Source organism: Rana temporaria, chromosome 11, assembly GCF_905171775.1.
Source record: "Rana temporaria chromosome 11, aRanTem1.1, whole genome shotgun sequence".
Lineage (NCBI taxonomy): Eukaryota > Metazoa > Chordata > Amphibia > Anura > Ranidae > Rana > Rana temporaria.
In genome coordinates, this window is record NC_053499.1 from 158,350,144 (window position 1) to 158,374,357 (window position 24,214).

Consider the following 24,214-nt stretch of genomic DNA (forward strand, 5'->3'; position numbering starts at 1 on the left):
AAATAGCACACATCTGGAATCTGCACCCTGTAAATAGCACACGACAGGAATATGCACCCTGTACATAGCATACGCCTGGAATCTGCACCCTGTACATAGCACACGCCTGGAATCTGCACCCTGTACATAGCACACGCCTGGAATCTGCACCCTGTACATAGCACACGACAGGAATCTGCACCCTGTACATAGCACACAACAGGAATTTGCACCCTGTAAATAGCACACATCTGAAATATGCACTTTTACATAGCACACGCCTGGAATCTGCACCATGTACATAACACACGCCTGGAACTGCACCCTGTACATAGCACACGCCTGGAACTGCACCCTGTACATAGCACACGCCTGGAACTGCACCCTGTACATAGCACACGCCTGGAGTCTGCACCCTGTACATAGCACACGACAGGAATCTGCACCCTGTACATAGCACACGTCTGGAATAAAGTCTGGCATTTCCCATTTAAAAATAAGTACTTGTGAGTCACGGCTAAGCCCCCCCCCCCCCTTCATTACATTGTCAAAAGGGGGAAGAGCATGGGTGACCTTAAAATGATGCCCCCCCCCTCCGAAAACACTTCCGCAGATGCCCATGCTGGGATGATTTCATGTGCTTGGAAGCCAGTCATTCCGGCACAGCCAGAGTGTTCTGGGAATGCATGCCGAGCTGCCCATTTATTGCACAGAGGAGCACAGAGATATATAGACAACATCTATGGGTCTAAAAATAAGCAACATAGTGAAAACGGTTTTATTCAAAACAATTCTTAGCATGTCGATTGGGGGGGGGGGGGGGGGGGGGGGGAAGGTGAAATACATGCAGATTAAACTTGAGCTTAAGTGCTAGGGATGGGTTTGGGAGATGCTTTAAACATCTGCCCCAAAAGCTACCAGCTCAGGACTCCTGGTGTCCAAAACAAAATACAATGTGTAAGTTCCATTACCTTCACCTGGTCCCTGAGGTCCCTCCGTCGTGCCCATAGAACACCAAGAATGTAACAAGCGTAGAAGCATGCCAGCAATATGACAATGACAGGATTCTGTGAGATCTGAGAAAAATATTCTGCTGTACGGGTGACATCGATCTGCACTGGGAGCACCAGGAACGAACCCCCGAAGAACGAGAGGTGATTGCAGAGACACTGGACTCCGTCCGCGGTGGTCTGGGGGCCAACCTACAACACACACAGAAGCAGTACACACAGGCCGATATAAAATAAGTTAGCCAGTGGAAGATTTAGATTCAACAAAGAAAGTATGGCAAAATAATAAGGAAAATCATCTATAAGTAAGTTTGCATAAATATACAGTTCTCTTTCAGGACCTGCCCCTACCAAAATACTCCAGTAGGAGGTATTTCTAAAAAACGTCTTCTTTCTTTTCTTTTATGTCACAAATTTATGGTCTGGCTTATGTCTAGTTTTACCGTATCTACTCGAGTATAAGCCGACCCGAATATAAGCCGAGGCACCTAATTTTACCACAAAAAAATGGGAAAACTTATTGACGGGAGTATAAGCCTAGGGTGTCCATCTGCATGCCTCACTGTGCCTCACTTTGCCTCACTGTGTCCATGCCTCACTGTGCCTCACTTTGCCTCACTGTGTCCATGTGCATGCCTCACTGTGTCCATGCCTCACTGTGTCCATGCCTCACTGTGCCCATGCCTCACTGTGCCCATGACTAGACTGACGTTTAACATGGGAGTCTATGGAAGGGGTGCCCAGCTTTGAAAAAACGTTGGTTCCCCAGACAACAAACTTTGCACACTTGTAGAGGAGAAATGGGGCTACATGTGTGCCATGTTCCGGGTCCAGGGGACCTACGACCAGCCATTACCAGGTCCCCAAATTTACCAGAGAAATTACCGTTTAACATGGGGGTCTATGGAAGGGGTGCCCGGCTTTGAAAAATCTGTGTTCCCCGGACGTTTTTTTCCCCGGACAAAAAACTTTGCACACTTATAGAGGGGGGGGGGGGCTACATGTGTGCCAAGTAACGGCCGGTAACAGGTCCCCAAAGTCTGGGAGATCAGACGCAAAAATGTGTTGAAAAACTTGGCTTATACTCGAGTATATATACGGTAATCATTTGTATAAATAAATTATAAAGATGAGTTTAGTCCCCTGAATTTTTAATATTGTACTGGTGTGGCTTTTGCCTGGGGCACCTCAAAAGTTCACTGTGGGCGTCTCTTGTACTTGATGTACAACACACTGGTTAAAGCGTTTGTAAACCACACGTGGTAAAAAAAAGAAATCACTTGTAAGGCAATTGTAAAATGTGCTAGTATGCATCGCATACTAGTACATTATGGAATACTTACCCTAGATCGAAGCCCTCCCGCTGCGGTCACCGCTGAGAGGGATGACATCTTCCTCCCGGTCTTAGCAGCCAATCAGCTTCTAAGTTCAGCTTGTTCAATTAAGCTTTGACAAGAAAACCTGGAAGCTGGTTTCTATACAGAGATGCACCAGATTTTGCACTCTTTTTCGTTTTAGTAACCCCAACCACAATGTGACACATAGCTATTCATGTGTGTCATCTCAACCGGTCAACTGGGCCAGAAGGTCTTGCCATAAGTCTGTACTAACCATGCAGCCATCAGATTTCCATTTCTGAGGGTTTGGATCCCAGTAAGCGCATTGCGCTGAATAAGCAGAGACGCCAAACCGAAGGTTGTTTACTGAGGAACCATTGGAGGGGGCCACAAGGAATATCTGTTTAGCCGTGGGATCAGAGAACATTGCTGGAGTCACTATCCATGTGTGGGAGTCTAGAGAAGAGGAGAGCTAAAAGTATCAACATTATACATCATACATATGAGACATAAACATAGGTATCTATTCAGCATAAATTCTATACACTATATTACCAAAAGTATTGGGACGCCTGCCTTTACACGCACATGAACTTTACTGGCATCCAAGTCTTAGACTGTAGGGTTCAATAGAAGAATATCCACTGCTCTTAGTCTCTACAAAGCAGTTAGGTTGCAAATCTCACCAGAGCCGCTGCAGAGATATGTGAACCGGCTCCATAGAGAGCCGGTGACAATCTCCTGTTATACCAATTGTATGCGGGGAAACCCCCATCCAATTTGCATAGGTATGAACCCAGGCTCAAAGGCTTTATTGTAAATATATCCAAAATACTCACTGTTAAAATCGTAGAAACAAGTGTGTCACGAAACATAAAATTGAAAGGTTTCCAACCAACAAGATGGACTTGAAACATAAAATTGGAGGGTTTCCAACCAACAAGATGGCCTTGAAACATAAAATTGGAGGGTTTCCAACCAACAAGATGGCCTTCAAACATAAAATTGGAGGGTTTGCAACCAACAAGATGGCCTTCAAATATAAAATTGGAGGGTTTGCAACCAACAAGATGGCCATTGAAACATAAAATTGGAGGGTTTCCAACCAACAAGATGGCCATTGAAACATAAAATTGGAGGGTTTCCAACCAACAAGATGGCCATGAAACATAAAATTGGAGGGTTCCCAACCAACAAGATGGCCCTGAGACATAAAATTGGATGGTTTCCAACCAACAAGATGGCCATCTTGTTGGTTGGAAACAATCCGGTTTTATGTTTCATGATACGCTAGTTTTTATGGTTCTAAATGTGAGTATTCTGGATATATTTACAAAAAAGCCTTTGAATGTTTTGATATACTGCACTATGAGGTGTTGTCTGTTCTCATTCTGATATATGTGACCCGTGGAGAGAATATCTCAGAGGGGCCAACAGGATCCATTTGGGTGCTATCATTGATGAGTGGAGATAAGCCAGAGAGGAGTTGTTGGATTGCTTGTATGACCACCTATAAATTTGGTGGTACATACCTGGAGGTATGCTATGGTGTCGGGGGGGGGGGGGACTTTTAGTTCACCTGCTGTCTTGTGTTCTGGTGATTGTGAACACTTATTTAATTATAAGCGCTGAATAATAATAATAAGACATAGAACCATTAGTATTTGCCATCACTTAGCTTCATAAAGTGCAATATATAATTGAAGCAGCTGCTACCTGTGTCATTGATCCGAGTCACAACCGGTTTTGGCAAAATTTTCTTTCCATGGTAAAGATCCAGCTCCACCCCGTGGTTTGCAGACACGATAATAACCAACGTGCTGCCCGATGTGGGCGCCATCAGAGACAGTTGTAAAGCTTTGTCTGTACTCGTCTGGATCGGTGTTGAGTTAGTTGGACTTTGAGGGAGAAAGAGCTGCCATCAGAAAAACAGCATTAGTAAAAAAAATTACAAGATCATTACTTAAAGAGAAACTGAACTCTAGAGGCTGTGCCTAAAAACTATATTTGTGGGAGAAAAAGGACATCATTTTTATTTGGGTACAACGTCGCACGACCACACAATTGTCAGTTAAAGCAACAAAGTGCCGTATCGCAAAAAATGAGCACATTAGGAATGAGAGCGTTGGTCAAGGACAAGGTAAGCAACAAAATGGCTCCAGTTCCATGGCCATGGAATATAAGTATATACAACAACTGTGACCAGGCTGAGGGGGGAGGCAGAAGAGGAAGTCATCTTGGGTGCTTCACCAAAAAGAGCAGGACTTGTAACCTCTGCAGTGGTTTACAGCTTATTGGTCGGTGCATTTTGGCCTTTTTGTCTTGAATGCTCGAGGACCTGGTCCTGGCACTAAATGAGCACAAACCTGAAAGTTATCTGTTAAATTGTGAACTCCGATCTCTTGATTCTGAGAGACGATGGACAGGCCAATGACGGTGCTGGTGATATTGAAAGAAGAGTCTATAATAAAGGGGTTCTTTGCAAAACTCATCATCTGTAGAGAGAAAAAAATGGCATTTATTATCCCTCATAGCGTGAGATAACTTGAGCTTCTCAAATGTTCATATTTACATTAAAAGCATGCAGATGGGCAGCTTTACTATCGGGATACTAGGCAGGGCTGCTGCTGGAAATCATGGGGTCCCGTACAGCCTACATGACAGGTGAATGAGCCCTTAATTATGTGTTTTTCTTTTATTATATTTTACAATTTTGTTTTATATTTTTGTCAGGGCTGGGCTCCTGTTAAAGACTTGCTGGGCTGACATTCCTTCTGGCTCCAGATCCTGCTTGCTGTTCCACGACGCTGATTCCTGGCTTCCTGACTTTCTGGCTTGTCGGACACTCCGTTCCGGTTACCGAACTTTGTCTATGTTTTGACTACGTTTGTTCTATTTACTTTTATTATTAAACAAGTGTGACTTAACTGTACTTCTGTCTCAGTCTGATTGATGGTTTATGACACTTTTACATTTTTAACAGCTCTGCTTGGGAAGGGGGAGGGGGTTGGTAAAATATCAGGGGCCAGATCCTCAAAAGAGATACGGCGGAGTAACTGCTGTTACTCCGTCGTATCCCTGGTCCTAACTATGGAACTGATCCACAGACTCAGTTTCCCATAGTTAGGACGAAGATCCGACATGTGTAATTGAATTACACTGTCGGATCTTAAGGATGCAATTCTAGGCCGGCCGCTAGGTGGCGAGGCCATTGCGTCCGGTGTAGAATATGCAAATGACCAGTTACGGCGATCCACGAACGTTCCGACGGGCCCGTCGCTCTAAATCTACGTCGTTTACATCGAGTTCCGCCGCGTAAAACTAGGGCTAAGCCCTAGTTGTCTTAAGCCATGTTAAGTATGGCCGTCGTTCCCGCATCAAATTTTAAATTCTACGTCGTTTGCGTAAGACGTCCGTGAATGGCGCTGGACGCCATTTACGTTAACGTCTAAGCAAATGACGTCGGAGCGACGTCAGTTAGCGCAATGCACGTCGGGTAATTTACCCGACGGAGCATGCGCAGTACGTCTGGCGCGGGAGCGCGCCTAATTTAAATGGGACTCGCCCATTTGAATAGGAACGCCTTGCGCCGGACGGATTTAAGTTACAGCGCCGCAAAATTCCAGGTAAGTGCTTTGTGGATCGGCACCTAACTTGGGAATTTTGCGGCAGAGTAACTTAAATCAGAAAAGTTACGTTGCGCCGCGGCTTTGTGGATAACCCCCCAGGGGTCTAAACTGACCCCTGATGTCTCACTTTTGAGACAGAGAAAGTGATTGAGGAGACAAATTTCTTAATCCCTTTCTCTGCAGCCTCAGCTGCAATGCAGAATTAATGATCATGAAGCGCTCTGTACAGAGGCTTCTTGTTCATTCACAAACTGAAGCATAGCACAGTTTACTATGCTTCAGTTATGAATGAACGCAGTAAGTGATCTGTACTGAACATTTATTGTGTTCATTCAGGAAATAAAGGAGCCGGTAAACATGACCTATTTACCGGCCCTTCCTGCACTCCTTCCTGAAACAATCTCCCTGTGTGCCCGCAACAACTGACAAACCAAGGGAGGGAGAGTTGGAGAAGCTGGCAGCACCACGGGGGGACACTCAGGGGGTTCAAAGCTGCAGAAAGGAAGAGGAGTCAGATCTTTTACATGGAGGGTGATTGGTGTGGCAGGGGCAATTACTGGAACCAATCCCCCTTTGGCTCCCTGTGCAGCAGCAGAAAGATGGTGGGAGGGAGAAGAGGAGAAGCTGGCTGTGCTTTACGGGGGATTGGTTTTAGGAATTGCCCCCTACCACTTCGATCACCCCTTCCTGTCCACAATCTCCTTCCCCCTGCCGGTCATCTGCCCGGGCCCCTCTGCTTAACTGATGGGGCCTGGACCCCCTACAGGAGGGCTGGTGCTACCCCCTTAGCTGTGGCCCAGGTATTAGGTACGCACACAGCCCCAAATGGCCAGGACCAGACCAGAGAGCTGTGTAGCCTGGGCCACTCGCTGATCTTAGGCAAGTACAAGTAGGTGTAGTAGAATAAGTAGGGTGGGGGGCTTTAGAAAAGCACACATATTCCTTACAGGAAACTGGTTTCCGACCGTAATATAGGGTCTTCCATTTCTGACCTTCTTCTCTAAAGACTAGCTGCCTGGCTGTCCTCAATCTCACTACTTTTCAAGTCACAGATTTGGAACAAGCATGTTTCAAGTAAAGTACTTGGATACTTGCTTTGGGTCAGCTGCCTATACATGTGTGACAACCTAATTTACAATCTCCATTAGTTCTGCCAACAACTATGGTGTGCAAGGGTCTGACTGACCAGGTAAAAAAAAATATATATTTTTTAGGTAGTCCCTCATATTACACAATTTATGATGAGGCTGTAATCTGTGTGACCAGCTAAAGAAGGTAGTAAATTGGACGTTCAGTAACTTTACAAGGGCCATTTTTTTTGTTGATGCCCAGATTGGGTCTGTCTGTCCTCCATTGTTTCTTTCATGTCCACCTCACCTGAATCTGAACGGATTGTAGATTTGACAGCAATGACATTAGCGCTGACTGAGATGGGAAAACCACTTCCACCGATTGGCCAGGAAAAGAGAAGGTCTTGCTACCAATCGCTGATGAATTCTCACTGGAGGGGAAAACACACGTTATCTGTGATGGTCAGCTTGTTGTCCATTAGTGACGGTCAGCTTATTGTCCACTAATGATGGTCTACGTATTGTCCATTAATGATGGTCATAATGATGGTCAGATTATTGTCCATTAATGAGGGTCTACGTATTGTCCATTAATGATGGTCATAATGATGGTCAGCTTATTGTCCATTAATGATGGTCTACGTATTGTCCATTAATGATGGTCAGCTTATTGTCCATTAATGATGGTCTACGTATTGTCCATTAATGATGGTCATAACGATGGTCAGATTATTGTCCATTAATGATGGTCTACGTATTGTCCATTAATGATGGTCATAATGATGGTCAGCTTATTGTCCATTAATGATGGTCATAATGACGGTCAGCTTTTAATGATGGTCGACTTATTGTCCATTATTTATGGTCATAATGATTGTCTAAGGTTATCAGTGGTGTACCCCAAGGTTCAGTGTTGGGACCCTTACTTTTTAATATCTTCATAAATGATATTGGGTCTGGGATCAAAAGTAAAATTTCTGTCTTTGCAGATGACACCAAGCTATGCAGTGGAATAACGTCCTTGCAGGATGTCTCCAATTTACAAGCCGACCTCAATGCTCTGTCTAATTGGGCGACTATGTGGCAGATGAGGTTTAATGTTGATAAATGTAAAATTATGCACTTGGGGGCTAAGAATATGCATGCATCATACATACTAGGGGGAGTACCTGGCAGGACCTGCAGTGGAGAAGGATCTGGGGGTTTTGGTAGATCATAAGCTCAATAATAACATGCAATGCCAAGTTGCGGTTTCCAAAACGAGCAAAGTCCTTTCTTGTATTAAGAGAGGTATGGACTCCAGAGAGAGAGAGATATCATTTTGCCCCCCTGTACAAATCATCAGTAAGACCTCATCTGGAATATGCAGTTCAGTGTTGGGCACCAGTTCTCAAAAAGGATATCGGGGAACTGGAGAAAGTGCAGAGAAGGGCAACCAAACTGATAAGAGGCATGGAGGAGCTCAGCTATGAGGAAAGATTAGAGGAACTGAGTTTATTCACTCTTGAGAAGAGAAGAATAAGGGGGGATATGATCTCCATGTACAAATATATAAGGGGTCCATATAGTGAACTTGGTGTTGAGTTACTCACTTTACGGTCAACACAACAGACAGGGGAGCGCTCTTTACATCTAGAGGAAAATAGATTTCACCTCCGAATACGGAACGTTTTTTTCACAGTAAGAGCTGTGAAAATGTGGAATAGACTCCCTCCAGAGGTGGTTCTGGCCAGGTCAGTAGATTGATTTAAGAAAGGTCTGGATACTTTCCTAAATGTACATAACATAACTGGGTACTGACATTTATAGGTAGAGTTGATCCGGGGAAAATCCGATTGCCTCTCGGGGGATCAGGAAGGAATTTTTTCCCCTGCTGTAGCAAATTGGATCATGGCTCTGCTCTTTTTTTTTGCCTTCCTCTGGATTAACTGTGTGTATATAATTGAGTGTATGGGATTGTACGATATTTTTTATTTTATTTATTATGGTTGAACTGGATGGACTATGTAACTATGTAACTGTCAGCTTATTGTACATTAATGATGGCCAGTTTATTGTCTACAACACATGCAACGGATACATTGAACAATAAGCTTTGCATTTCAAATTACCTGCTCAGAAGCATGGAGTACATTGGGGTCTGCAGAATGACCGGGCCAGAAAAATTAGCAAGTGTGGCAAGCTGAAGGTTATTTAGAATGTCCAACGCAGAGTTCGTGAAGGATTGTATCTAAGAAACACATTTTTGTTAAACATGTTATCGGTGTATACGGTTAGTAATTTACAAGAGCTGAGACCTGCAGAGGCAGCTATACTCCAAATAAATGATGAAGTATTTCTCACTGGCATAGGCTAATACAAGGTAGCCTCTGGTCCAGGTGTAATAGGTCACCACACCCTGAATATTTGGCCTATATTGTCAGGTTTTTTTGCTTAACTACCTTCAAAGAGGAACTTGATTCCCCGCCATCCTGTGCTCTTTTTTTCTTTCACATCTTTTCGGTTACCTACAGTTGCAATAAAAAGTATGTGAACCCTTTTGGAATGATATGGATTTCTGCACAAATTGGTCATAAAATGTGATCTGATCTTCATCTAAGTCACAACAATAGACAATCACAGTCAGCTTAAACTAATAACACACAAAAAATGTAATGTTACCATGTTTTTATTGAACACACCATGTAAACATTTACAGTGCAGGTGGAAAAAAGTATATGAACCCTTAGACTAATGACATCTCCAAGAGCTAATTGGACTCCTCATGTCTGACACCTCACTCCAATCAATGAGATGAGATTGGAGGTGTTGGTTACAGCTGCTCTGCCCTATAAAAAAAAAACACACACCAGTTCTGGGTTTGCTTTTCACAAGAAGCATTGCCTGATGTGAATGATGCCTCGCACAAAAGAGCTCTCAGAAGACCTACTATTAAGAATTGTTGACTTGCATAAAGCTGGAAAGGGTTATAAAAGTATCTCCAAAAGCCTTGCTGTTCATCAGTCCAGGGTAAGACAAATTGTCTATAAGTGGAGAAAGTTCAGCACTGCTGCTACTCTCCCTAGGAGTGGCCGTCCTGTAAAGATGACTGCAAGAGCACAGCGCAGACTGCTCAATGAGGTGAAGAAGAATCCTAGAGTGTCAGCTAAAGACTTACAAAAGTCTTTGGCATATGCTAACATCCCTGTTAGCGAATCTACGATACGTAAAACACTAAACAAGAATGGATTTCATGGGAGGATACCACAGAGGAAGCCACTGCTGTCCAAAAAAAACTTTGCTGCACGTTTACAGTTTGCACAAGAGCACCTGGATGTTCCACAGCAGTACTGGCAAAATATTCTGTGGACAGAAGAAACCAAAGTTGAGTTGTTTGGAAGAAACACACAACACTACGTGTGGAGAAAATGAGGCACAGCACACCAACATCAAAACCTCATCCCAACTGTGAAGTATGGTGGTGGGGGCATCATGGTTTGGGCTGCTTTGCTGAGTCAGGGCCTGGACGGATTGCTATCAACGAAGGAAAAATTATTTCCCAAGCTTATCAAGACATTTTGCAGGAGAACTTAAGGCCATCTGTCCACCAGCTGAAGCTCAACAGAAGATGGGTGTTGCAACAGAACAACGACCCAAAGCATAGAAGTAAATCAACAACAGAATGGCTAAAACAGAAGAAAATACGCCTTCTGGAGTGGCCCAGTCAGAGTCCTGACCTCAACCCAATTGAGATGCTGTGGCATAACCTCAAGAAAGCGATTCACACCAGCTATCCCAAGAATATTACTGAACTGAAACAGTTCTGGAAAAGAGGAATGGTGAAGAATGACTCCTGACCGTTGTACACGTCTGATCTGCAACTACAGGAAACGTTTGGTTGAAGTTATTGCTGCCAAAGGAGGTTCAACCAGTTATTAAAGCCAAGGGTTCACATACCTTTTCCATCTGCACTGTGAATGTTTACATGGTGTGTTCAATAAAAACATGGTAACATTTAATTCCTTGTGTGTTATTAGTTTAAGCAGACTGTGATTGTCTATTGTTGTGACTTAGATGAAGATCAGATCACATTTTATGACCAATTTGTGCAGAAATCCATATCATTCCAAAAGGGTTCACATACTTTTTATTGCAACTGTATCTTATCCTCAAAACCAGTGGCGTTGTTGGGTCTTTTTTTTGGAGGGGGGCGGCAAACAACCACCCCCCCGGCCACCCGCCATCTAGACGGGGCAGACACCGAATGGGGGGGGGGGGGGGGTGGCAGTGCATCTCAAGGTGAAACCATCAATGTCACCTACAGGGGACCTTTAAAAAGTTACCTCTTGTGTAGTCCATGTGATTTGAGAACACGGGGCCAAAACAGTCCCTACTATGCTGTTTACACCAAAATACACCACGTTGCTCAGGTTGGTAAATAAATCCGATGATCTGATGTCTGGATTTGTAAGGGTGTCAGATAACTGATCCAGAAGAGACAACGTAAAGTTCTGCAGGCAGAGAAACACAATGTCAGTCTATATATCCTTCTGTAAACAAGACAACTTTAGATTGGCTAATCCACAGGTTCACGTTATTAGCAACCCAACCAGCTGTTTATTATTATTATACAGGATTTATATAGCGCCAACAGTTTGCACAGCGCTGTACAATATAAATATTATCTTCCTTTGACATTCCTTTCTGCCCCTGAGAGCAAAGAAAAATACCTCCAGATGTGAAGATTGTGACTTACTACCCTTCTTGCCTAATCACTTCAATCACCTCCAAAATGGTGGTGCTTAGTGATTGGCCCTTCAGGCACCCAGTTTTGTCACTTGGTGGACAAAGGGAAACCTCGGCCCTGTGTAAGCTCCAAGTCCCAGCTTAAAGGGCGTCCTGCTGCTGTCCCTCGCTGGCGCTCCTGGCCCCTCCCTCCTGCCGAGAGCCGCCATAGCAAGCTGCTTGCTATGGGTGCACTCGAGCCATACCCATGCTCTGTGTGACCATTGAGACACGGGACCACGGCTCGGCTCGGTCCCCTCTCTCTCCTCATTGGCTCGCTGACTTTGATTAACAGCAGCAGGAGCCAATGTCTACCCTGCTGCTGTCTCACCAAAATGAGAAGAGTTAGGGCTCTTTCACACAGGCCCGTCTGCCAGTTTTTTAGGCGGACCTGAACGGGCGCTCCGTGCTCCTCTATGGAGCCGCGGATGTCAGCGGTGACATGCCCGCTGACATCCGACCCGTTCCGATCCACCAAAGTGTGACGGAGGAAAAACCCACTTTTCCATCCGTCTGGTGGATCGGGTGAACATGGACAGACGGTCCGTGTTCATCCAATCCCCCATAGGAGAGAGCGGAGAAAAGACAGGGCGGTCCCTGCACAGTGTGCGGGGACCGCCCTGTCATCCGCCGGCTCAGCGGGGATCAACGGAGCTATCCCCGCTGAGCAAGCGGAGGTTCACAGGGCGTCCATATTCCATTGGACGCTATTTTTACAGAAATACTTTAGAGGGTTTACTTCCCCTTTAAGTGCTTGCTGACCGCCGCACAACTTTTTATGGCATGGCTGGGCAAATGGGCGTGTATATATACGTCCCCATTAATTTACCGCCGCGTGGTCGCACGTGCGCCACCGCCGGCGTGCTCACGACCCTGTTGCAAGCTCCATCACCGTGCCCACGGGACCCGCGAACCCGATGTCTGCCAGTGTCCTGCGATCGGATCACAGAGTTGAAGAACGGGGAGATGTCAGTGTAAAAACACAACATGCTCCCTCTCATCGGGAACAGCGATCAGTGACATGTCACTCGTAGCCACGCCCCCTAAGAGTTAGAATCACTCTCTAGGACACACTTAACCCCTTCAGTGCCTCCTACAGGTTAACCCCTTGACTGCCAGTATCATTTTTACAGTAATCAGTACATTTTTATAGCACTGATCGATGTAAAAATAACACTGGTCCCAAAATGGTGTCAAAAGTGTCCGATGTGTCCGCCATAATGTCGTAGTCACGATAAAAGTCACGCTGATCGCCGCCATTACTAGTAAAAAAAAAAAAATATTAACAAAAATGCCATAAAACTATCCCCTATTTGGAAGACGCTATAACTTTTGCGCAAACCAATCAATATACGCCTATTGTGATTTATTTTACCAAAAATATGTAGAAGAATACGTATCGGCCTAAACTGAGGAAAAAAAACTTTTTTTAGATATTTTTGGGGATATTTATTATAGCAAAAAGTAAAAAAATATTGATTTTTTTTCAAAATTGTCGCTCTATTTTTGTTTAAAACACAAAAAATAAAAACCGCAGAGGTGAGCAAATACCACCAAAAGAAAGCTCTATTTGTGGGGAAAAAGGATATAAATTTTGTTTGGGTGCCACGTCGCACGACCGCGCAATTGTCAGTTAAAGCGACGCAGTGCCGAATCACAAAGGGAAGAGGGTAAATTCTTCCGGGGCTGAAGTGGTTAAAAACTATTAAGAGTGATGCTATATAAATCCCTATTATAAAGGCCGCTGAGAAGGATAATGCGAGTAAAAATACATCATTATAGAGTGTCAGATAATAAATGAGCAATGACATAAACATTGAGGTATAGAAGACATTATCTGGAGTGTCACCAGCTGTGCTGTATTGGCATCGTCTTCATCTTGCATCCTGGAATTTAATAGGATGAGCAGGCTCTGTAGTGAGAACATAGAGATACAGGAATAATATAAGCACAGCTATAATCACAATCACTGTATGGAGACAGGCTCCTATAGCTAAAGCTATATCATTTATATTGGTGATACGCATGGCTACCCTTACATATTGTGTGACCATAATACATACAGCTATATCTACTTTATAACTAGAGGCAGGCCTCGACAAAATCCGGGCGCCAGGTCGCAATTGCGACAAAAAAATTGTGACCTGGTGCCCATGCCCGCCGGTAATTGAGGCGAACAGACAAAAAATTAGTGTGAACACACGAACACCGTTAAAGTCTATGGGACACGAACATGGAGAATCAAAAGTGCCAATTTTAAAGGTTTATATGCAAGTTATTGCCATGAAAAGCGTTTGGGGTACCCGGGTCCTGCCCCAGGGGGCATGTATCAATGTTAAAAAATAAATAAAGTGAAACAATAAAAATGAAATATTCCATTATTAAATATTGTGCTTGGGGGTCCCCTTAGTGTACATGTAAAGTAGTACATCTTTCCCATGTTTATTACAGTACCGCAACAAAATTACATTTCTAAAGGAAAAAAATGTGTTTAAAATTGCTTGCGCCTGTAATGTATTGCCAGATCCTGGCAATATACATAAAAAATCATTCAGAAAAAAAAAAAGGAGTGGGTCCCCCCCCAAGTCCATTACCATGCCCTTCGGCTCTGGTATGGATACTAAAGTGGACCTCCACACCAAACTTTTTTTATTTATTTGGCGTGGGGTCCCCCCTAGAGCTGCACGATTTATCGAGGAGAGAATCGCAATCTCGATTCTCCCCGCCCCCGATCTCCCCGCGGGATGACCCGCGATTCTTCTGTTTCACAGCCGGTTCCACGTAACCAGCGTGAAACGCAAATGGCGCCGATATCGGAACCGACGTCAGCAGCCTGCGCCGCTGGATGGATGCCTGGGCTTCTCTTGCAGATCTGTACAACTGTAGTGTGTATCCATGCGCCAACCAATGGTTGCTGGCGGTACTGCTTCTGATGTATAAAAAAAGAGACCAGTGATATGTCTATAATGTTAAAGACCATATAACTCCTATGAAAAAAGCAGAATCAAAGTTTGATTCTGCCTTTTTCATAGGAGTTATATGGTCTTTAACATTGTAGACATATCACTGGTCTGTTTTTTATATATTCATATTTTCAGATAAATCACAGGTTTATTTATTTGGGGGGGGGGGGGGTTTCTGGCATTCAGTTTTTGAGAATCGTGAGAGAATCGTGATCTTTAGTCTAAGCAAAAGAATCATGATTCTCATTTTGACCAGAATCGTGCAGCTCTAGTCCCCCCCCCAAAATCCATACCAGGCCCTTCGGGTTTGGTATGGGTTTTAAGGGGAACCCTGTGCCAAAATGTAAAAAAAAAAATTGCTGCATTGCTGTATAATGATTGGCCAAAGCATGCACCTGACCGGCCAAAATAAATTACCATTTGCCAAAAAAATAAACTGGTATACTCACTGTGAGGTTGTGACCTCCTATTAGAGGTGTCTGAACTTGTTGCAATGCCATTTGGAGAATATCTAGAAGTAGAATGGAGAGACACAGCCATTTGTGAGTTAAATTACTGAATATACAGTATATTGATATTAAAAGGACGTTTTGCTTGCAGGAGAAAGACTGAAGTCAAGTGGTGGACAAAGTTACTGAAGGACTCCCATGTAAGAACAATGTTGGAGTTGTGGTTTGGATGAATCAAGCTTTTACCTGCTGACCACTTGGGGCAGTTGAGCGCATTCTCCCCACCACTTGAGTGTGAATGCTCTGAAACGCGTCAAAAGCACGCCAGTGATGTCATCACGAGCTGTGGGCCAGGGAGCGTTCCAGCCCTCAGCCTCGGCTTTCCCTCATTATACCATCATCCTGCGCCCCCCCGCAGCCGTAAGAACGGCCAGGAGGGCTCTCAGCATGGACCAGTTGCGATCTATGCACCACCAGACATGATGTGCCTGTATTGTCTTCCTTACATGTGAGTTTTATTTAGAGCCCTTTTACACTGGGGTGTTGGGGACGTCGGCGCTTTACCGTTTTAGGGTTAAATTGATTTCAGTGGGCGGGGGCACTTAAGGAGTGGTGTATTCAACGCTCCTAAAGCACCTCAAAGATGCAGCTTGTGGTTCTTTTTTTTTTACGTCCTGCCAGCGCACCGCTTCTTTGCAGCGCATTAGGAACGGTGAACTCACCGCTCCTAATGCGCCCCTGCCCACTGAATTCAATGGGCAGCGCCGCCGGACCGATGGCAAAGCGCTGCTTTTAATCCTTTTTCGGCCGCTAGCGGGGGTTAAAAGCGACCTGCTAGTGACCGAAAAGCGCTGCAAAAATTACAGTAAAGCACCGCTAAAAATAGCGCCACTTTACTGCCGACGCCCAATCGCTTTCAGTGTGAAAGCAGCCTTAGACCCCTTTCACACTGAAGGCATTTTTCAGACTCTTTAGCTCTAAAAATAGAGCCTGTAAAGCACCCTGAAAAAAAGCCTCACCTGCGCTGGCAGGGCGTCAGAAAAAGTCCTGCTAGCAGCTTCATTGTAGCGCATTAGGATCGGTGAACTCACCGCTCCTAAAGCGGCCCTTTCCATTAAAAATAAATGTGAAACGCGCCGCCAAAGCGCCTCGGCAGTGGCGCTTTGTGGACGCTTTTAACCCTTTATTCTGCCGCTAGTGGGGGTTAAAAGCGCTTTTCGGGCACTGGTAGTGTGAAAGAGCTCTTAGAGGCGCGTGTATCTTTCTTCTCTTCGCGTTCAACAGGTTGCTGACCCCAGGCATGCGCTTTTCTTGGTTGAGGTCGAGGGGACACATCAGAGGACTTCGAGGGCCACATGTTGAGCACCCTTCTATATATACTATAGGAAAAGCTTGGAGTAACTGTCTCATCTCCAGATCTGCATCATGGATCATGCAAGCATCTGCTCTGATTATCTGGCCACGCCGTGCAAGCGGGAGGGACCAGTAGCGGGAACAGCATCTTTAGTTAATGTTATTCGTTATCTGTCATTAAGCGGAGTTCCGCCCAAAATTGGAACTTCCGCTCATCTGCTCCCCCCCCCACCCAGTGCCACAATTGCCACCTTCTTTTGGGGGGGGGGCAGGATACCTTTGACAGGTATCCTTTCCCACTTCCGGGAGTCTGGGCCGCGGCCCGTGACGTCACCCCTGGGCTCCATCCTCCTCCTCCCCCGGTCGCCGGGCCAGTAGGAGAGAGGAGCGGAGCCTCGCGCGTGCGCAAGAGGGTTCCCGGCGTAAAGCCAAAAGGCTACACTGCCGGGTTCCCTTACCCGCAATGGCGACGCCAGCACTCGACAGCTGATGTAAACATCAGATGCGGGTGCCGACATAGCTGGACTCCATTACAGGTAAGTCTCCATTTATTGAAAGCCAGCAACTGCAGTATGTGTAGCTGCTGGCTTTTAGTAGTTTTTTTGGGGGCGGAACACCGCTTTACTTTAATAAAGGTTATACTTCTGAATATTTGTGGGATCTTTCTTTGCACATATTGAATACAACCTCCAAAATGTACACTATCACGTATCAGTGATAGCATAGTCATAGCAGTCATAAAGGTGATTTGTATTTATGGCCTCCAAGTGTGGAGCCGCAAAATAATTTTGAATAAACAAGCCGCGGAAAGACGGCAGCCAGAGGTATTGTTAGCATTGAGAGTAGAGGTCTGCTCTATGTACCTGGCGCGTCAACCTTGAAGACAACCAATCTCTTTGTTCTTCTGGAAGAATGTTGTCTCTATAAAACAATATAATGACGATGTTAGTGGCAGTTTTCTTAGAAGCCATTCTTAGAATATAGAACCGTTCCTAGAATACAGTATGGAAGATACAAATATAGTAATAATACACGCAAATAGTGCAATGTGATCTGGAGAGGGTAATCAGGTATGACTGCACCAGGAAACCGACCTCGGTCCTCTATGCACATCTCCTTGGAGCAGTGGTTCTCAACCTGGGGGTCGAATGATGATTTGCCAGGGGTCACCGAATCCTGGGCTGTTCCTGAAGCCCACACCACTCTCCCAGCCTTTTTGGGGCCACCAAGCAGGGCGATCACTAGAGCCTGTGGCCGCCCGGCTGTTCCTGGAGCCCACAGCTGCCCACTCAGCCTCTTCACAGGCACCCATTCAGTTCACAGCATGGCCGGGGGGCAGAGACTAGAGGTCAGCTGACTGGTGATGAATGTGAAGTGGGAGGGGCTGAAGGAGACCCTATCTCCTGATTTCAGCATAGGTGTCACGGCTAGGATACACCACAAATTCGGAGACACAGTAAAGCTGGAGACACAGTGAGCAACACTACCTGTGATTAGAGTTGCCATTAAAATGACTCAGGTAGTGCTAAATGTCTGTGGGTTAGGGGCACAAATTACTTGTCTTGCCTTGGGTGCTGACAACACACGCTACGAAAATAATTTTACTGTTAGGGGTCCCCACAACTTGGGAAATTTTATCTAATAGGAGGAATACTCCTCCTATTGACCACCAACCCTGAGGCCATTTTTATTCTCACTGATGCCGGGCCCGTGACATTTTCTGCCCCCGCTGGCCACAATCCAGTCCTCGTAAAGTCTGAAAGACAATAAAGTGGCCCTTTGTTTGAAAAGTTTGGAGACCCCTGCTATAGTGTATGCTAAAACAAAAAAATGTACTGAGTGTGTCGCTAAAGTGTTCAAGTTTGTCTTGAAGAAAAAGTGGCAACCCTTGGCAACCCTGTATACGATGGGCCTATATTGTATGTCTTACCTGTACATGGTTGTCCACAGGTGTGGTGGATCTGTTACTCCTCTCAGAGCTACAGCTTTGTCCCTCTGCAAAGAAACAATGCCAACAATTACCATTGTTAAAGTTGAACTGAACTTAAAAGTGAAGATTTACTATGTTATTGGGGCATTTTAAATAGTAATAGTACCAAAGCAATGCCCTAAAAGATTTACATTTTAACTTGCAATCCTCCTAAAAAACAAAACAAAACCAGTGCACTTCCTTTGCTTTATACATACTAGTTCTATAACCTCATTGATGTATATCTACAATGTGAGGCACTGTGCCTCTGCTAGTTTCACAAGATCTAGAGAAAGATTTAGGGATGTCACTCCTGTGCTGCTTACTGTTCTCCTTGCTGGAGAGGAAGATGTACCTGTGGGCCTGCAGTACAGCGGCTCAATGGCAACGACGTGAACGTAACCTACGCCCAGCCCCATTTACGTACGACTTACGTAAACGACGTAAAAAGATACGCTTGTTCCGACGTCCATACTTTGCATTACTTGCGCCTCATATAGCAGGGGTAACTTTACGCCGGACGTAAGCCTTACGTAAACGGCGTAGCGGGCGCAAGTACGTTCATGAATCGGCGTATCTAGCTCATTTACATATTCTACGCATAAATCTACGGAAGCGCCCCTTGCGGCCAGCGTAAATATGCACCCAAGATACGACGGCGTACGGCAACTTACGTCTGTCGGCTGAAGCCATATTTCAGGCGTATCTAGGTTCATGAATACAGGGCATAGATACGACGGCGCATCTTTGAACTTACACCGCGTATCAATAGATAAGTCGGCGTAATGCGTCTGTGAATCTGGCCCACTGAGTGTTGAGCACCATGGGCCTCATCCTTCATAGTGGCCCCTCTGCCCAGCACACATGGGGGATATGCCACTGAATTCAAGGCAACCAATCAGAAATTGTCTTTCCCTTATTTTACTTTGGTAACCTAAACATCTGATTGGCTGCTATGGGACTCATTGAATAATAATAAAAAAAAAAAACATAACAGAATTTGAAGCCTTTATTCCTCCATCTTTGATCCTGCTCCGTGCGCAGTATCCACCCTACACAGAGTATCCGCATCTTTCTTTTTCTTTCTGGCCTCTTCATTGTATCACTTCCTACATAAAGATGTGTCTTCAAAACAACTACAGGATGTGAAGTGGTCAAAAGCAGACAACATGAATTATTAGCTTACCTGTCTGGCAGATGAAGCCATTTTGTTGTAGACAAGGTGCCTCCTGTAGAACCCCTGAGTAGGACAGAGCTGGGCATAATCTCTGTACAACGGCATCTCCATGCCACAAAATATCTGCTGTTGGGAAAAAAAATATCTGGTAAAGTTACTGCAACATCTACCATGGTAGAGACACCAATTAACAAAAGATAATTATCGACCAATTTGGGCAATAACAGCTCTGTGTTTTGGGGTCGTTTTTTTTTGTCTTGGTCATATAGTAAAGCAGGTTGCACAACAGACATTTTTGCTAATGCGATCGTTCTACTAAAATCTGCTGTGATTAATTGCTAGCAATAGCTACAGGTGGAAGTAGGAGCCGTGGACTGCACAAATTGTGCTACCAGTAGCGATTAAGGGTCCTAGCGGACCGTTCGTCCGTTCATTACAAGTCCGTTTACGGACTTGTAATGAATCCCTATGGGATCGCGTCCGTTAGCGGATGGAGCATCCGCTAACGTCCGCAACCATCCGCGTCCGTCGGGATCCGCTTTTGCGAATGGAAGAAACCCTATTTTTCTTCGATCCGGCGGATTGGATCGGATGCAGACGGACAGACGGTCCGTCTGCATCCGATCCCCCATAGGGGAGAGCGGAGCAAAGACAGGGCGGTCTTTGCACTGTGTGCGGGGACCGCCCTATCCGCCGACAGCAGGATCCCCGCTGAGCTTTGGCGGACACACGGAGCAGACACAGAAACGGTCCGCTCCGTGTGAAAGGACCCTAAAGGTCAGTTCATGCTACTCTTCATTGTCCCTTATGTGTAGTAACCTGTCCTTTCAAGGAACAGATAAATGAGTTGCCCACGCAGGGGCTGCATAAGGAGCATTTAAAAGGGTTGTAAAGGTTTGTTTTTTATTTTCTAAATAGGTTCCTTTAAGCTAGTGCATTCTTGGTTCACTTACCTTTTCCTTCCATTTCCCTTCCCTTCCAGTGCTGGGGACCCCCATGGCTCTTGATCAAGATATAAATTGTGATATACACTACTATCAATCGGATAGATTGGCAATACACACTGGTATCCTGTAAATGGCATGGCGCCCTTTCCCTTTTACATGAACCCCTTTATTATTATTTTGGAGCTTCCTCTCAGAATCCATAAACATTCTGGTCGGTTTACTGTCTTTCAACACTAACCCTGACGCCAACACTAGAACCAGCTCTCGCATTCAATTACTGTATCCACAACACCAATCCTTACACTAACTCCCCCAAGTAACTATCAGGGCCGATCCTAGGGTCACAGACGCCTGGGTGCAGAAATATGTATGGCGCCACCCACATGGGTGTGGTCATCTTACCAACTCCTCCCCTTTACAAATGTTTCTATGGCAATGACTCAAACACAGAGATGCTCCCCTAACACGGACAAGGAGAACACGTCAGGCACGGACCGCCCCCCCAGCGGCTGGTCTCTCCACACAGGAGGAGGGAGGGGGGGATGAGCTTGGGCAGGAAACACAGTAGCGGCGGTGGTGACCGGCGGAGAGAGCCGCCTATGGACACGGACAAGGAGAGGAGGAGGAGGGAGGGGAGCACTCTGGCGCTTCAGTGCCCCCACCTCTGTGGCGCCTGGGTGCACTGCACCCTACGCACCTGCCTAGGATCAGCCCTGGTAACCATCTCACACTAACCTTCCCTGTAACCGTTAAAGTAATCATCTATTGGCAAAACGTAACCCCTTGTCTGCATACATTCCTCACCTGCGTTGGATTTCTCCACACCAAAGACTATCCTGCACACAAGGATACCAGTACTGAGGTCTTTGGCACTTCTTATTTAGAGCAATGGTGCTTAGTGTGTTTGCCGTAATATTAGTAAAAAGTAGTTTATAGTATACAGCGTGTACTTCATCAACAAAAATGATAATATACCATTGGGGCTGAGACTTTTTTTTTTATTTCCCCATGACTTTATCATTATGATCAACGGCACAATCATTGGTGCCTCCACACATGCCAGGGTGCTGGGTGTAATCCTAGACTCTGACCTCTCCTTCAGCCCCAACGTCCAATCATTGGCTACATCTTGCTGCCCTAACCTCCGAAACATTTCCAGAATTTGCCCCTTCTTGACTAACGACACCACAAAACAACTTACCGTATTCACCCCTTGGTTATTTCCTGCCTTGACTACTGCAACTCCCTCCTCACTGGCCTACCCTTACACAGGCTATCCCACCCATAGTCTATTATGAATGTGTTAATGTGCTATTATTATGTTACAACCAAAAATGTATTTTATTGGAATAGGCCAGGGGTCTCCATACTTTCTAAACAAAGGGCCAGTTCGCCGTCTTTCAGACTTTAGGAGGGCCGGATCGATGGCCAGCGGGAGTGGAATTTTTTCTGGCATCAGTAGGAGTAAACATCACCACATTTGGTGTTCGGTTAGGAGGAATAGTGTCCCATCTTTGGTATCATAGGGAGTAATTGTGCTCCATTATTGGTGTCAGTAGAAGAAATGGTGTCCCATTGTTGGTGTTAGAATAGTGTCTCATATCAGTGGGAGGATTAGTGCCCTAAGGGCCGGATAAAGGGCAAGGAAAGGGCCGTATCTGGCCCTCGGGCCGCAGTTTGGAGGCCCCTGGGATAGACCAACACAAAGTGGCACAGAATTGTTAAGTGGAAGGAAAATGATAAATGGGTTTCAACATTTTTTACAAATAAATCTGTGAAAAGTGTGTGTGTGGGGGGGGGGGGGGGGCATTTGTATTCAGCCCCCTTTACTTTGATACCCCTAGCTAAAACCTAGTGGAACTGATTGCCTTCAGAAGTCACCTAATTAGTAAATAGAATCTAACTGTGTTTTATTTAGTCCTGGTATAAATACAGCTGTCCTGTGAAGCCCTCAGAGGTTTGTTTGTGAACCTTAGTGTACAAACAGCATCGTGAAGGCCAAGGAACACACCAGACAGGTCAGGGATAAAGTTGTGGAGAAGTTTTAAGCCGGGTTATGTTATAAAAAAAAATATCCCAAGGTATGTTTTTGGTTGTAACATGACAAAATGTGAAAAACCATTGTCTGGCGCTGCTGTCAATCACAGCGGATGACGCGGCACGCGGGGGCCGAGTGATACAGTCGGCGGCTATTCCCGCCGCTGTATTACAGGAGTGCGCTCGCAAAAGCTTTCCACCATGCAAGCTCGCATGAAGGTGGAAAGCTTTTGCGAGGAGGAGCCGAGACAGCCTCCGAGGGACCCCAGAAGACAGGGTTAGGGGACACTCTGTGCAAAATGAGCTGCACAGTGGAGGTAAGTATAACATGTTTGTTATTTAAAAAAAAAAAGTTTGCCTTTAGTGTTCCTTTAGAGTTGAAAATATATTTATTGGTAGCGTAATAAACAATACACAAAAAATACAAAAGGAAACAATAATCAATGTTACATAAAAGTGACAATCGTGAGCAAACAAGTAACTTGAGTCAGCCCAATGGCTATCGCCCATAGCATAACTCCTGATGTCTTATAAGAAATAATGAACATCATCGGTCGTCCTTAGGAGCAAAAGACGACTCCCGTCAAGAGGGTGTCATTGTTTCCGATCAGGTAACATATGGAAAATTCAAAGTAAATAAAAAAGAGAAAGAGAAGGGGGGGAACGACCCAAAGAAGGTCGTGGAAAGGGAAAAAGAGGAAAGGAAAGAAGATGGGCAGGAAACAGTGGGAAAAGCGCACAATGGCTGCTGTGTAAACATTGGCGGGGTAGGGTAATCAGGAGGATAGTGGGGGGGGGGGGGCATCTGGGGGTATATGCCTCGACCAGCCAGTGTTCCTTTAAAAGTGATATTAAAGCTTTAAAAAAATAAAAAAATTGGGGGTGAAATTGGCACTTTCCATTTCTTACCTTCAATATCTTGCCCAACCCACCAACTTGTTCCATTGAGGTGATCCCTCAGGAAGGTCAGGAGGAGCGAATTTTCCGTCACGTTGGCCAGCCGCCCTCCGCAGTCGAAGCAGGACTTCCTTGCCCCCCAGAAATCAGTCTCTTGATCCACAAAGCGATAGCAGGAACCCAAAAACGCGAATGTTGGCCCCGGGCATGGCACGGCTTCACAGATACCCAGCTGGCAGCATCGGAAAAGTGCCCAGATCAGCAGAGCAGGAATTACAAGCATCCTAATCTGGGTGGAGGATTTCCCATACAGTAACCGTCATCAGGAAGCCAGGGAGCAAAATGTGAGATGTGTTTATGAAAATCAGGTAATAAGGATGGCAGGCAGAAGAGGAGGGAGATGTACAGATCCTCATCCCCCATCCAAATTCTCTACACGCCAAACAGAGAGAGTTATTATGGCCATGTGAGGCTGGAAGTCATTATTCATCACTAATAACAGCAAATAATCCCCTAATTGCATTTCTTAAAAAAATATTTAGTATTTACTTAGTTCCAACCTATTAGGCTTGGCTTCACGCTCAGAGAACATTTTATGACATCAATCATTGTAGGGAGCATACGTACCGGTAG

The 24,214-nt window shown here is 45.3% G+C and overlaps 1 protein-coding gene across 1 annotated transcript in view; it reads right to left on the reverse strand.

Moving 5' to 3' along the window:
- PKD1L3 (polycystin 1 like 3, transient receptor potential channel interacting) overlaps positions 1-23,962 on the reverse strand; it is a 99,535-nt gene extending 75,573 nt beyond the window's left edge. Inside the window, exons 1-13 of the mRNA XM_040327788.1 lie at positions 23,594-23,962; positions 19,710-19,826; positions 18,485-18,549; positions 17,418-17,475; positions 15,202-15,263; positions 13,639-13,701; positions 11,348-11,515; positions 9,137-9,255; positions 7,333-7,456; positions 4,693-4,821; positions 4,043-4,241; positions 2,601-2,782; positions 951-1,181 (exon numbers count right to left, since the gene is read on the reverse strand). Of these exons, the coding sequence (XP_040183722.1) occupies positions 951-1,181; positions 2,601-2,782; positions 4,043-4,241; positions 4,693-4,821; positions 7,333-7,456; positions 9,137-9,255; positions 11,348-11,515; positions 13,639-13,701; positions 15,202-15,263; positions 17,418-17,475; positions 18,485-18,549; positions 19,710-19,826; positions 23,594-23,864 (1,788 nt within the window). The 5' untranslated portion in view covers positions 23,865-23,962. The remainder of the gene's footprint in view (positions 1-950; positions 1,182-2,600; positions 2,783-4,042; positions 4,242-4,692; positions 4,822-7,332; positions 7,457-9,136; positions 9,256-11,347; positions 11,516-13,638; positions 13,702-15,201; positions 15,264-17,417; positions 17,476-18,484; positions 18,550-19,709; positions 19,827-23,593) is intronic.
- Positions 23,963-24,214: the final 252 nt, after the last annotated feature.